The sequence below is a fragment of the Helianthus annuus genome, chromosome 2 (assembly GCF_002127325.2).
Source record: "Helianthus annuus cultivar XRQ/B chromosome 2, HanXRQr2.0-SUNRISE, whole genome shotgun sequence".
Taxonomy (NCBI): Eukaryota; Viridiplantae; Streptophyta; class Magnoliopsida; order Asterales; family Asteraceae; genus Helianthus; species Helianthus annuus.
In genome coordinates, this window is record NC_035434.2 from 154232140 (window position 1) to 154245596 (window position 13457).

The 13457-nt window shown below is 35.4% G+C and overlaps 1 protein-coding gene across 1 annotated transcript; it reads right to left on the minus strand.

Annotated features, from left to right (window-relative positions):
• Positions 1-2945: 2945 nt before the first annotated feature.
• LOC110924611 (protein POLAR LOCALIZATION DURING ASYMMETRIC DIVISION AND REDISTRIBUTION) lies at positions 2946-5888 on the minus strand. Its single transcript, XM_022168606.2, has 4 exons — positions 5712-5888; positions 4044-4432; positions 3243-3480; positions 2946-3156 (listed from the first exon to the last, which is right to left on the minus strand). Exons 2-4 carry the CDS (start codon positions 4392-4394, stop codon positions 3056-3058), a joined length of 690 nt encoding a protein of 229 aa, XP_022024298.1. The 5' UTR covers positions 4395-4432; positions 5712-5888; the 3' UTR covers positions 2946-3055.
• Between the last annotated feature and the right edge of the window lie 7569 nt (positions 5889-13457).

Here is a 13457-nt window from a genome sequence, read left to right on the forward strand (position 1 = left end):
TGTGCATAATTAGGTATAACCATGATTTAACGTGTTTTGATACAAAAAGTTTGTGATTTTGAATGGAGAAGTAGACCCATATACATGTTTTTTGGTTAGTTATATCTAGTGGTTGATGGTTTGGTTATAGTTGTCAATTTTTTATGTAATATGTTGATTGGATGGTATAAATGGTGTTTACATACATGTAATAAAGTGAAAATATTGTTAATGGTATTGTATTATGGATGGTAGGAGGTAATGGTATTGTATTATGGATGGTAGGAGGTAATGGTAGTGTATTATGGATGGTATGATAGATGAAAGGGAAAGTGTATTCAAAGTGGTGTACCAAAACACCTTATTTCATGTTGATACATATAATGCACATGTGCATTTCTAATATTGGTAATGTAAAAAGTAGTGTATTACATATGGTAGTGTAAATGAAAGTGCAATTGTCTAATATATGTAATGAATTACGGAATTTGTCAAAGAAATGACAGAAATGCACATGTGCATGCTTGTGTATTATGGATGGAATGATAGATGAAAGAGAAAGTAGTGTACCAAAACACCTTATTTCCTGTTGATACATATAGATGCACATGTGCATTTCTAACATTGGTAATGTAAAAGATAGTGTATTATACGTAGTAGTGTAAATGAAAGTGCAATTGACTATTATTTGTAATGAATTACGGAATTTGACAAAGAAACGACACATATGCACATGTGCATGGATAACTGTTACTCGAATTTTTTTTTTTTTTTTTGAATTTTTTTTTTTATTAACAAAATATAGCGATTTTTTCAAAAAAATAGTAAAAAAATAAAAAAAAAAATTTTGGGTGTTTTTTAGATTTTTTTAGGAATTACTGTTTGTGTTCACACTGGTTCTCGCGGTTCTCGCAATAAGGGGTGGTTCCTAACGGATCTTTGTCCTATATATATATATATATATATATATATATATATCTAAAAAAAATTTGTATGTTGTTAAAAAAATCTAAAAGGGCTTGAGTTTATGAACAAAAAACGTTTTTTGGCCTTTTCAGAATTTTGGATTTATGATTTTGTGGCCCAATTGCCTGGATTTGAATGTATGTAGTTTTTTTATCTCGCAGTAAAGGGCCTTTTTTGAGATTTTCAGAGACGGTCCTGGGTGTAAACAAGCCAAACCCAAACTCGTACAGGCGTTTGTCCAGTGGGTGCCCCTGAGAGTACTCGGGATTGATTTGTTGGCCGCGAAAAAAAAATTAATTATGAAATTTATGACAAACTAATCAATGGCTTGAAATACAATTAATGTGGTGAATTTAGTTTTTTTTCAACTGCAAATTTCTTTATTTATGTTGTGTGCGGGATTTGAACCCAATACCTCCTCTTCAAATATGTTTTAAATGTATTGTCTTTGTCAATGGACCACACCCGGTGAATTTAGTTAAAACCAATTGTGAGACCCCTTCACGAAAAAGATATCAATTTCGTGAATACATGTACATTTCAGACATGAGATTCTCTTTGTATGTTATCGGACCGGCCATTTAAAGTAACTTTAAAGCTTAAACTGAACTCGAGAACACGGTCCATCAAGTATACACGATCGGGTTGGGAAGGTTGGCGGTTGAACTAGTAACCTGGTTTAGTCAGTCGAACTGAATTTTTTATTTTATTTTATTTTATCTTAGGTTAAAAGTCTTGTGTATACACAGGTTAAATAAGTAAAACTTGATTTTGTTTTTGTAATTTTGAATACGTGTGGCCTTCAATACTTTAACAAGATCATGTTCTTTCTCTAATAGCTTGAAGTTTTTGTGTTGCAATTTCGAAATCAGTGATTCGACTTTCATGTAAGTTCGATAACATTTTTTTTATCAAGTTCGATTGTCTAATCAAGATCTTGAAGCTTTGTCTATCTATAGAATATCAACAACTCATTGTGAAATAAAATTCATTGACTATGGCTAAAAGTGACTTGATCTTAAATAGCTAAAACTTTCTATTTACTTTTATAACTTATAATTTTGGGTATGTCACTTATCATGTATTCACCTAGTGTGTGATTTGTGTGGGTACTTTGAATTGTTCATGTACGATACAGAAAAGATTAACATAGATCATTGTAACACCCTAGGCAAATCCCACATGGGTCGTAACCAGTAGAGATTCTTGGTTTATAAGGCAAACCCCACCTCTTAAATCACGAACACATTTTGGGCTTATTGCTAGTGGATGAAAGGAGAACTCTACAATTTCGTGAGCAAAACGGACAATATTGGTGGTATGAGAGGCCAAAGAAACTCTTTAAGTTTTACATAGAAGAACAATGGAACCAGATTTTTAAAGATCATTTGCTACAACCTCGAATCAAATCAAATCATATGATCTTGTTGCAAAACTTTTGTGAACAATGATACAGTGTTTAGGAGATGTACATTAGTTGTGTTTTCTTTTATGTTTGATTGTGAAGCAAACGCAAACATGAGAATACTTGAACAATTACTACCTTATGTATCACACTTAAAACAATATGTATAAGTGTTTATTCAACCACAAATCAAATCATATGATCCTATTGCAAAACTTTTGTGAACAATGATACGATGTTTAGGAGATGTACATTAGTTGTGTTTTCTTTTATGTTCGATTGTGAAGCAAACGCAAACATGAGAACACTTGAACAGTTACCACCTTATGTATCACATTTAAAACAATATGTACAAGTGTTTATTCACTTCTCTACTTAAAATAAGTATTGAATGACCCTCCAATATCATTTTGTGCATATCTACAACTATAGATGATTGGATCATCCATTTTAAATCTTATCAAGACGCCATTAGACCGTATAGACGGTTGATTGGCCTACTTAACAATGACACCCCCAACGACAAAAACACAATTTTAAATGATGAAATATTCCTTAAAAACCATAAGTAAAAAAGAAAAAAAAGTCTCTTACATGCATAAAATCTCATCATCAAATACCTATGATAAAGATTTAAATTTCTAAAAATGTACAGTATTATCATTGAACAAAATGTAGCTAGGTTAGCATATGCACAACAACATTTCAATCAAAGTCAATTGCCCTTTTGATCCCAGCCATTGATCTTCCGTTACCATATATCATCTTGTTACGAGCTTCATCTAACGCGCCTTCTGTTTCTTCATCTGAACAAGATAAGGTTTCAGTTTCAGAAAAACCATCTGGTTACAACCGCGATACAGAAGTTTGACTCGAAAGGTCAAAAGTGTACCTGAGGGGCATGTTACAGATAAGTCACTGAGGCGTTTAACGCAGTCCTTTAATGCTTGGAGCTCAGATTCTTTCTCCACGAGTTTGGAATTAGTGTGTTGCAATTCGGACTCCAAGTCAACGATTTGACTTTCCTGCTGTTCGATTAACAAATGGCATAGTTTCTGATCAAGTTCATATGGCATTACACCATTACCCTGATTATATTCCAAATCAAGATCTTCAGCGGTAGTTTTGTTCTGAAAACATCAACAAAAAAAATTAGGGCTGGCAATAGATATCCGTATAAGACACGGTTAGACCTGTTTGCTGAAAAAGTACACAGCGTGATTTTTTTACTTTTTAAAAATAAATATAATTATGAGGTTAGGATCCATCATTTCTTCTTCTTGGTACATAAAACGTAAAACTGTGAAACATGAGATATAAAGTAGTTAAACGAGTTGTATTCAAGTTTAATACTTGTGTTACACGCGTCGTTAGAGACCTGCTAAACCCGATAAGACAAGATTTGTCAGCCCTAAAAGAATGGTCAAACATATGAAGTAAGATTGCTTATGACTTATAATTACAAGCGATCAAACTCCTGGTTTAAAAATGCACGCATCGGGAACGCATAACGTGCCATGTGCATGATGCGGTGATGAGATCGCATCAACTGCATACAACCTCCTAAATCGTTTTATTTAAAATTTCATATCGACTTTGTAATAAAATTGTTTATAGAACCGATCCCATCTTGCCACCTTGAATAAACCATATGTCGATATATACGAATTCCTATTTATTATAAAAAAAATACCTGAAAAGAAGACGATGTGGTGGACACTTGAAGCTTTAGAAGCTCGGATTCAAGTTCGGCTTCTAATTGCTCCATTTCCACCACATCTCTATGCGGTTCTTCTGTTATAACGCTGCTTGCATTTTCACCTTCATCATTTATGGAAAGACCGTAAACTTCAATATTATTGTTCGCCTCACTGGATTTCTCGGAAACAGATTGTTTGATATTGGCGGTATTTTCAACCTTTGAATCGTAGGATGATTTTCTTTTGGAAATTTCAGCTTTTAGTTCTTGAACAACTTTAGCGGTCTCGTCTACTGCTGCATTTAGCCTCTCGATTTCGGCTTTCCCGGCTGACATCATGTACATTATGCCAACTCCTACTCCATAACCGAAAGATGATTTGTCTGATAACAATTATAACAAACCAGAAACAGTAAATTTTCTGAATTACAGATGGTTATGCACTAAAAGGCAAAGAGACAACAGATAACAATATATTCATCTTTAAAATAGCTCATAACAACCAATATTGTCCAATATTCCCATAAAGAGCTTACAGATTCATTTTTGGTTGCCTAGGTGGAGACTTTCAGAAAGTCACCCATTTGGATTTAAAAAGTGTGAGACTCAACGTGGCGATACGATACGGTCCCAAGCCGAGGCGCTAGGCGCAAAAACGCACCACTTTTAGTACGCAAGGCGCAATTTATTCATATAATTCTTTTTACACTTTTCAAAGGTTTCTAGCATCATTTGCCAAAAATTTAGACATAAATAAGCTCTATATATGGTTTAATATCAAAATAACTAGGGATGCAAACAAACCAAACGTTCAGCGAACAGTTCATGAACCATTCGGCGGGAAGTTCGTTTACGTTCGTTCGTTTGATTAATGAACGAACATGAACAAGAAATTTTGTTCGGTTAGTTAAATGAACGAACATGAACAAGAAATTTTGTTCGGTTAGTTAAATGAACGAACACGAACAGATGTCTCGTTCGTTCAATTACGCTCGTGAGCGTTCGGTAACGTGTTTGTGAACATTCGTTCATGTTCGTTTGTTTATGCTGTTCATTAAATTTTTTTTAGCATTTATTTATTTTATCCAAACTTTTTATATTCTTTAAATCTTTGTTTATCTCATTACCCAAACTAATAAAATAGGAAACTCTATCTCCACCTTATTTATGCACTACTCCACTTTCCTTCTCATTATTCACATCGAAAAATGCTATCGACCTTCGTTCAACGATTAGGGCTTCAAGGTCTAGTGCCGCTCCCTCTCACCATCCACCTCTAGCTACTGTCGTCTTCACCGATTTTATCTGTGTTCGTCAACCATTCGTGAACATGTTCTTTCCTTAATGAACGAACACGAACAAACAAATCTCGTTCAGTAAGTGTTCATGAACCGTTCATGAACACATTATATCCTTAACGACAAGACCTTGTTCGTGTTCATTTGGTTCGTTTACAGCCCTAAAAATAACCTATATGTACTACCTAAAAGACCTATTGTACAACATCTTGATGCACAAATCTACTGTATAATATAGCTATCATCTTCTTCATTTCACTTTAATAAGGTCAGAACCAAAGTTCCCTATAATTAGTCTAGCCTATTACATAATGAAATCAAACTTAAAGAAACATAAAACCAAGAGGTGAAAGAAAGAAACTACCTTTAACATCAAAAGACTGACACTTTGCAAACCCATTTCTCCCTACACGCCTCTTCTTCAAACAAACACCAAACTTCTTCTTACCATCATCATCAACATTAACAACTCTTCTTTCATTATTCAACCGATAACCCTTTATTCCACCACTCCTCCCCACCTTCTTCCTTACATTCTTTGACCCATTTGGCAGATCCTCTATGTGTTCGGGAGATATCACCACACATATGTTTCAAAATCATGCTATGTAAAATAATACATGTGTATATGATTTTTCTGATCTTTCAGGGATGCAATGGCCTTGCAAGTTGTGCGAGAATGTACCACCCGCCTTTTAAGACCCCGAAGGTTCTTTCAACGTCCTTTCGTGTCGTTTCGTTTGCTTTGTTATACAGGCAACGTTTTGCATCATTTTCAGGAGGATGCGATAATGTCGTCACTAAAGTTGCCCAGGTAGGGTATATCTCATCCACAAGATAATAACCAAATCTATACTGGACTTAATTTAACACGAATGGATAATGTGGGACCGATCCATCCAAATATTTACTAAACAAATACGATTGGTCGAGGACGTTGATGTCGTTGTTTGACCCAGGGGGTCCAAAAAAGGCATGCTAAACCCAAAAATTTTGTGATGCCACCGCTTCAAACATAATCATCAAACCATTATAATCACCCCTCATGAATTGACCTCACCATTCTTGTGGACAATTCCTCTAAGGCTAGTGCATACAATTTGCACTCCCCAACATTCTCGGAAAGCCATGATATCTCTCATGTGCCGAAACAAACGTTGAATCTCGTGGTAATTCGGCCTACAAAGAAATTCTATGCCATACAAACTAATAACGCCATCACAAAATCTTGCAAGCTTTCATGTGATGTTCTCTCGGACATATGCAAACAATCATCAAACGAGTCAAGAGAATTACCATTGGCTAGTTGTCGTATAGCTGACATGCATTTTTATAACGATGTAAAACTTTATTGCGGAGAAATGCCTCTCATACCGTCGGTCACTTTTTTTCGTCGCCACCTCTCTGCCATGGTCCAAAATCGGTGGACACCGATTTTCGGGTGTTCTCTCGAGGTAATGTCGAAGGTGTTCGATTTCAAGGGTGATTCATGTTGTTGGATTTAGCAACCAGCTGTTGAATCAAGGTATTGCAACTTGGTTAGCTATGTTTTACGAAAATGTATGTTCTCGTATAACATTATATGGTTGGGTTTTATTGTTTCTATTTGGTTTGCATCTAAACTCCTTGGTGAGCAATCCAAAGTTCAGTTTGGATTTGTTTGTATACACGTTTCCGCTATTCTAATTAAAATTTTGAAAACACATGTACGAAACCCAACAAGGGTTCGAGTTTTGCTTAGGAAAGTCAGGGAGTTAATGAATATGCGTCATAATATCTCTTTGTTAAAAGCCAAAGATAGGTGGATGTGAATTAGTGGCAAGAATGTGATTTTTTCGATTAAAATCCTTTGTGAGACAATGGAGAAGACTTTCAATCGATATGGGGGGCGGGGGGTTGTTTGGAATAACTAAACCTCACTCAAAATTAACTACTTTGCGTGGAGAGCTTACATGGGAATGTTCCCATCAAAGGAAGCGATAATGGCTAAAGGAATCCTGATAACTTCTACTGTATGTTGTAGGTGTGTTTTTATTTCAGAGAATGGTGACCACATCCTTATGGTTGTCGGGTGGCAAATTTTGGTCTGAATGAAAATATTGATGTGGCAGATGTGTTGGATCATGTTAAAACGCCGGTCTAGTCGAAAGTTTGGAAGAAGGTGATCAGTGTTATTGTGTTGGCTACTCTTTGGAGATAGCAAAAAAAGTAGAAACGAGAAAGAATTCAATGGAAATAATGTTATGTCGATAAAATGATATAGTTATCAAGTATGAGTTCTTTTTGGGATAAAGAATAGATCCAATTCTGATTCATTAAGATGAGAGTTGTGGATTGATTTTAGAGTAAATTACAAAAATCGTCCTGGATGTATGTTACTTATTGCAAATTGTGTCCTTTGTCTTCAATAATTACAGAAAACGTACTCGATGTTTGCAAACCCTTGCAAGTCATGTCCTTTAGCCCTAACTCGGTTAATTTCTGTGGTTAAATATGACTAAATGAACCCCACATGAGGGTATTTTTGTGGTTAAATCTGGACAAATAGGCCCCACATGAGAGTAAAATGACCAAAATACCATCATGTGGGGTCCATTTGTTCAGATTTAACCACAAAAAATTAACTGAGTTAGGGCTAAAGGACATAACTTGTAAGGGTTTGCAAACATCGAGTACGTTTTCTGTAATTATCGAAAACAAAGGAGATAGTTTGCAATAAGTGACATACATAAAGGACGATTTTTGTAATTTACTTTTGTTTTTAATATTTGCAATACGTTGTAATTATACTTTGCTCAACAGCTTTTAATTGGTTTTCGTTCTATTTTTAATAGATCTATGACGTTCATTAAAAAAGTTAACAATTGTTAGTTTTTGATTTTTCATCAATACAATGGTAATTAAATGAAACGTATGTAACTTTGAATTTAGTATACATAATTTTTAGGACTATAAAACATTGTTTTTCTTTAAATTTTTAAATATTTAGAATTGTAATTTAACTAAAATCACCCATTTGCAAGTCTGCTTGGAACACCAATATACTATACCAAAGTAGATGAACCGCAAGGTTTGGGATTGTCCAAAAAGAAATCTTGAATTCAACTCTCAACATGGTTAGCATTTGGGGTAAATTCAACCCAGTTAACATAAAACGATACGTTTTACACTTTCGTAAGTCTTAAGCCTAAAAATATAGGTATGAAATCGCTTGGACTACATAGTTTTACGGATTAGTATGTGAAGTTCAAAGTTTACCTAGTTGTCAAAAGCGACCCAAGTGAGATTTTCCCGAAAAAAGTTTTGTACGTCCTCTATTCAAATTTATATTTCTTTTGTTATCACCCATCCAATTTTACTCTATGTCATCACTCACACTGATCACAACTTAACACCTCAACACCAATGTCAAACATACACACACATTTTCCAATCACACCTCAACACCAAAGTCTTACACACACATTCTCCTATTACTACGCGACGAATATCACGGGTTTGGACGCGTGATAGACCACTCACGGCAGTGTACTATTACCCATCACTCATCACTTGCCCACCCCGATCACCCTTAATAAACGAAAAACTTAAAGGATGTTGTTCAGTTTTTATACATGTAAGGCTTTTTTTTCACTCATAAAGTCAGGTACAACTGTTCAAAGATGTATAAATTTGCCATATTTTCTTCATTTCATAATGACAATTCATGAATCAAAACTTGTAATCAGATAGTATTGTTATTTCTTATGAAAAAAAAATGAAAAAAAGTATTGATATTTACAATATTATTTTCTATAATTTAGGTTGAATTTGCACGATTGGATGTGTAATCAGACAACTTTTTACTTGAAAAGGCAGCAGATTTGTGTGTCAAGAATATTTATTATTTTATTACTTTTTCCATTGAAGTTTGTACCTATCTGATTTATAATTTTTTTTTGTTTTTTTCTATTTTCACATTAATTGTTTAGATTTTTACAATGTTTATTTTTTATTTTTTTTAAATTAATATTATTTGTATAACTAATGTATAGGTTTATAATTGTACATCTAGATAGACCAATGTTTTATAACCGATTAACCGTACATGTCATCGAATAAGTTGTTTTACCGTTCACAAAAATTAACATTGTGACGGTCATAAATAACTTAATATACGTTATCTATAAAAGAATAAAACTAATTTATCCTTGGTGTGAATTCAAATTGTTAGTAAAATGCGAGGTGTGGGTTAAATAAAAAATGAAGATAGATAAGTAAATGAATAAGTAAATACGATTTTTGAAGAAGAAACGCAAAAAAAAAAAAAAAACAAATAAAAATTCCGGTCAAACTATCCAGTCCGGTTCGCCGGACACTGGTTCAACTAGACTGATCAGTTTGAGGACTCAAGTGGACCGATTATGTAGCTAGTTCCCGTCCAATTACGAAAGGAGTGGAATAGGCTTTACTAGTTATCAAGCCACTTGATTTATTAGATTTCTTTTTCTATTATTAGTCTTTTTTTTACTCTTAGTGTCCTACGTTATTTTAATATAACATGGATTAGATCATTTTCATACAAACGAGTTTAAATGACATTTTGTTTGACTATATAAATATATTATGCTCAATTTGAGATAAAAAGTTATTTATTTGGTAATAAACAAAAAAACAGAAATGGAATGTTATCTATCATACAAGCAATGTAAAATTGAAAACTTCTTGTAAGGTTATGTTTGGACTCACTTTAACAAGATATACTTGGTTGCTTTTATGGGACTATGTATGGTCTTATGGATTTGACAACACCAACGAAAAAATCATTTGCAAATTTTAAAATCATTACAAAAAAATAACAATAACAACAACAATAATATAAGAGTAAATTACAAGTTTTGTCCTTTATGTTTACACCAAATTACAGGCGCTGTCCTTTACCTTTAAATTTGACGAGTTTTGTCCTTAATGTTTCAAAATCTTGCACGTTATGTCCTTTAGGCCAAACCCAGTTAGATTTTTTTGTTAAATCATATCACAAAAGGGTAGTTTAGTCCTTTTACCCCTGTATTTAAAGAATATTTAAAAATTAAATTATGTGTGTATAAAGAAAACCCACATCTCTCTCTCTCCAGCCACCATCCTCTTCCACCATCCTCTTCCACCACCATCCACTCCCAACCACCACCCACTAAGACTAGAAGGTATGGGGGCCGGCTGAGGCCCGGCTAGGACCGGCGCCGGTCCCCCACACCGCCCCCCTGGGGCTCGGCTCGGCACAACCGGCCACCCACAGCCGGGGTAGCCGGACCTTCTTCTCCTCTCTTCTCTCACATATACCTATACATACATACATATATATACATAAAGGGGTTCATCCGCCACCCCCCTAGGTCCATCCCCTCCAAGCCACTCCTACGTGGCGCCTACGTGGCGGCTCATCCCCTCCAAGCCCATCCTCTCCATACCCTTTAGTCTAAGCCTACCTGCGAAACCACCACCACTCCACTCCACTACCCAAAACCCTTTCATTTTTTTTCTCAAAACTTCTCATTCAAGTCTCCAATCACACAAGCAACAATAACAAGATCTACAATTCAATAACAAGCAACTACCCCCACATAATAAAATTAAGGAACTTTGAAACCTGCCAAAAACCCCTCAACGAGTCTCCAGCCATTAACGAGCCTCCAACCACAACGAGTCTCCGACCATTAACGAGTCTCCAGCAATTAAGGAACTTTGAAACCGCCATCACCCCCACCTACTTACAACCACCAATTCCACCACACCACCACCAATTCCTCCACCGTAACCCTACTGCACCCACCATCACCAATTCCACCACACCACCACCGCAACCCCACCACACCGCACCTACTTACCTGGGTTGAACTGACCTACTTAGAAGAAGTGAAACTAAAACTGACCTGGGTTCATTAAATTTAAGATCTTTTTACTTGGAGTTCATGAGGGGTTTCGTTGAACACCTTTAAATGAGATCTTTTAACTTGAGCTCTAGCCAATATAGCCCTAACCCACCGCCGCCCCTAAACCACCGCCGCCCCTAAACCACCGCCCCCCACCGGACACCTCCGCCATCGGTAAACCAATCATCACCATCGCGCTCACTACCATTAGAACCACCGTTCACCCACTAGGGTTTTTAGAGAGAGAGAGACGATGCAGAGGTTTTTTAGAGAGAGAGAGAGAAGCAAGTGAAGACTGAGAGAGAGAGAGAGAGAGTGATTTTTGTTTAATTAAATTTAATATCATTTTATTTTTACAAAATAGTCCTTCTATATAATTTATTTACATAATAACCCCTGAAAAGATGAAAAGACAAGGTTACCCTCATGTGCAAGGCACATGACCATACTTAACCAAAAAAATCTAACTGGGTTTGGCCTAAAGGACATAACGTGCAAGATTTTGAAACATTAAAGACAAAATTCGTCAAATTTAAAGGTAAAGGACAGCGCCTGTAATTTGGTGTAAACATAAAGGACAAAACTTGTAATTTACTCATAATATAATTATTATTTATGAATATCTTTGAAAGTTTTAACTATTAACTAGAATTGATTCCCCAGGTTGCAGGATTGTTTTTTTAACGTGATTTGAGCATACTGATTTTTTCTGTAATTGCTTAACGATCAAAGGAAAACGTTCATGAAAATAAGCACGAAAATGTATTATATTTGACATGACTTATGAAACGTAATGTTACTCGAATTTATAAAGTATAACGAAAATGTAGTATATTGACCCGATTCGTTTCTGAACAAAATTTACGTGAAAATATAGACCAACTAAGAACGTCTATAAAAATAAGCACCAAAACGTATTATATTTGACATGAATCATTTTCGATAAAAAATTATGTTGAAAAGTAAAACAACCTTAATTTATACCCAACGTGTACATAAAGATAATCACATAAAACTCGAGGGGTTTAAAATGACATGTTACAAAGTTTTTAGAAATTTTAAAGGATTTAAGTATCAATATTGTGAAATTCATAAAAAGACAAAAAAAATTAGAGTAAACTGCCATTTTGGTCCCTGTGGTTTGGGCACTTTTGCCATTTTAGTCCAAATCTCAAACTTTTTACATTTGGGTCCCTGTAGTTTGCATTTTGTTGTCATTTTAGTCCAAAATCCAAAAACCCTCTATTTTGAATGTTGAAAGCTGATTATTTTGTCCTTTAGTGCAGGGGCATTTTGGTCATTTTTAAATACAAAATGGCAGTTTATTCAAAATAATTAAACCAAAAAATATGCCTCTCTCTCTAAAACCCCTCTGCACTCTCTTTCTCTCTCTCTAACTCCCCCTCTGCCTCTCTCTTCTCTCTCCCTCTTCTCTGAACTACCACCACCACACCATCATCCCCACCACCGTATCATTACCACCCTAAAACGTTTGGTATAAAACTTAGTAATACCCATAACCTCTCCTTTTTATTTTGAAATCATTGATCAAAACATCACGCACACCCACTAAACCTCTTCATCTTCTACATCTGAAAACCCTAATTCCTTTTTTGAGGAAATCCGCACACACCACAGACATTACTGTCTTCTTCACCTTCAAGAATTAAAACCCTAATCTTCATCTCTTACCTACAACACACGACATATCTGTTCTTCATCTCTTCGAGGAGGAGCCGGCACCGGATTCACCGGCCACTCACCCAACAACCCCTCGCTCTCTCTATGTTTCGCCGGCGATGAGAACTGACATCGAAAAACGGCAGCGGCGGCGACCCTGATTCTTCTCCGGTAAGCTTCTGGTATCACCACCCACCATTTTCCTTTTAGTTCTTGTAGATTGAGGATGAAGATAACCTTGTTGCCGACGATTTTTCCGTCCAGATTGGTTCGAGAACAAATGGGTTTTGTGAACAAATGGTTCGAGAACAAATGGGTTTTGTGAGCTCGGTACTATTCAACTCCAGATTGGTTCGAGAACAAATGGGTTTGGTGAGGGTTATTGGATGAAACGAAGAGAAATTGGAGGAATTGGGTGGTGAATTGAATGTAATAACATTTCATTGTTGGTTGACCTTCTCATGGATGATCAATGTTCATCATTATCTCTGCACATTTCAACAAGCTTGTTATTACTGATC

Coding starts and splice junctions, on each gene's coding strand:
- LOC110924611 (XM_022168606.2), bottom strand. CDS start 4,394: ATGTACATGATGTCAGCCGGGAAAGCCGAAATCGAGAGGCTAAATGCA. Junction 3,481..4,043: donor CCACATCGTCTTCTTTTCAG/GTATTTTTTTTA, acceptor TGATGTTTTCAG/AACAAAACTACCGCTGAAGA. Junction 3,157..3,242: donor ATCTGTAACATGCCCCTCAG/GTACACTTTTGA, acceptor TATCTTGTTCAG/ATGAAGAAACAGAAGGCGCG.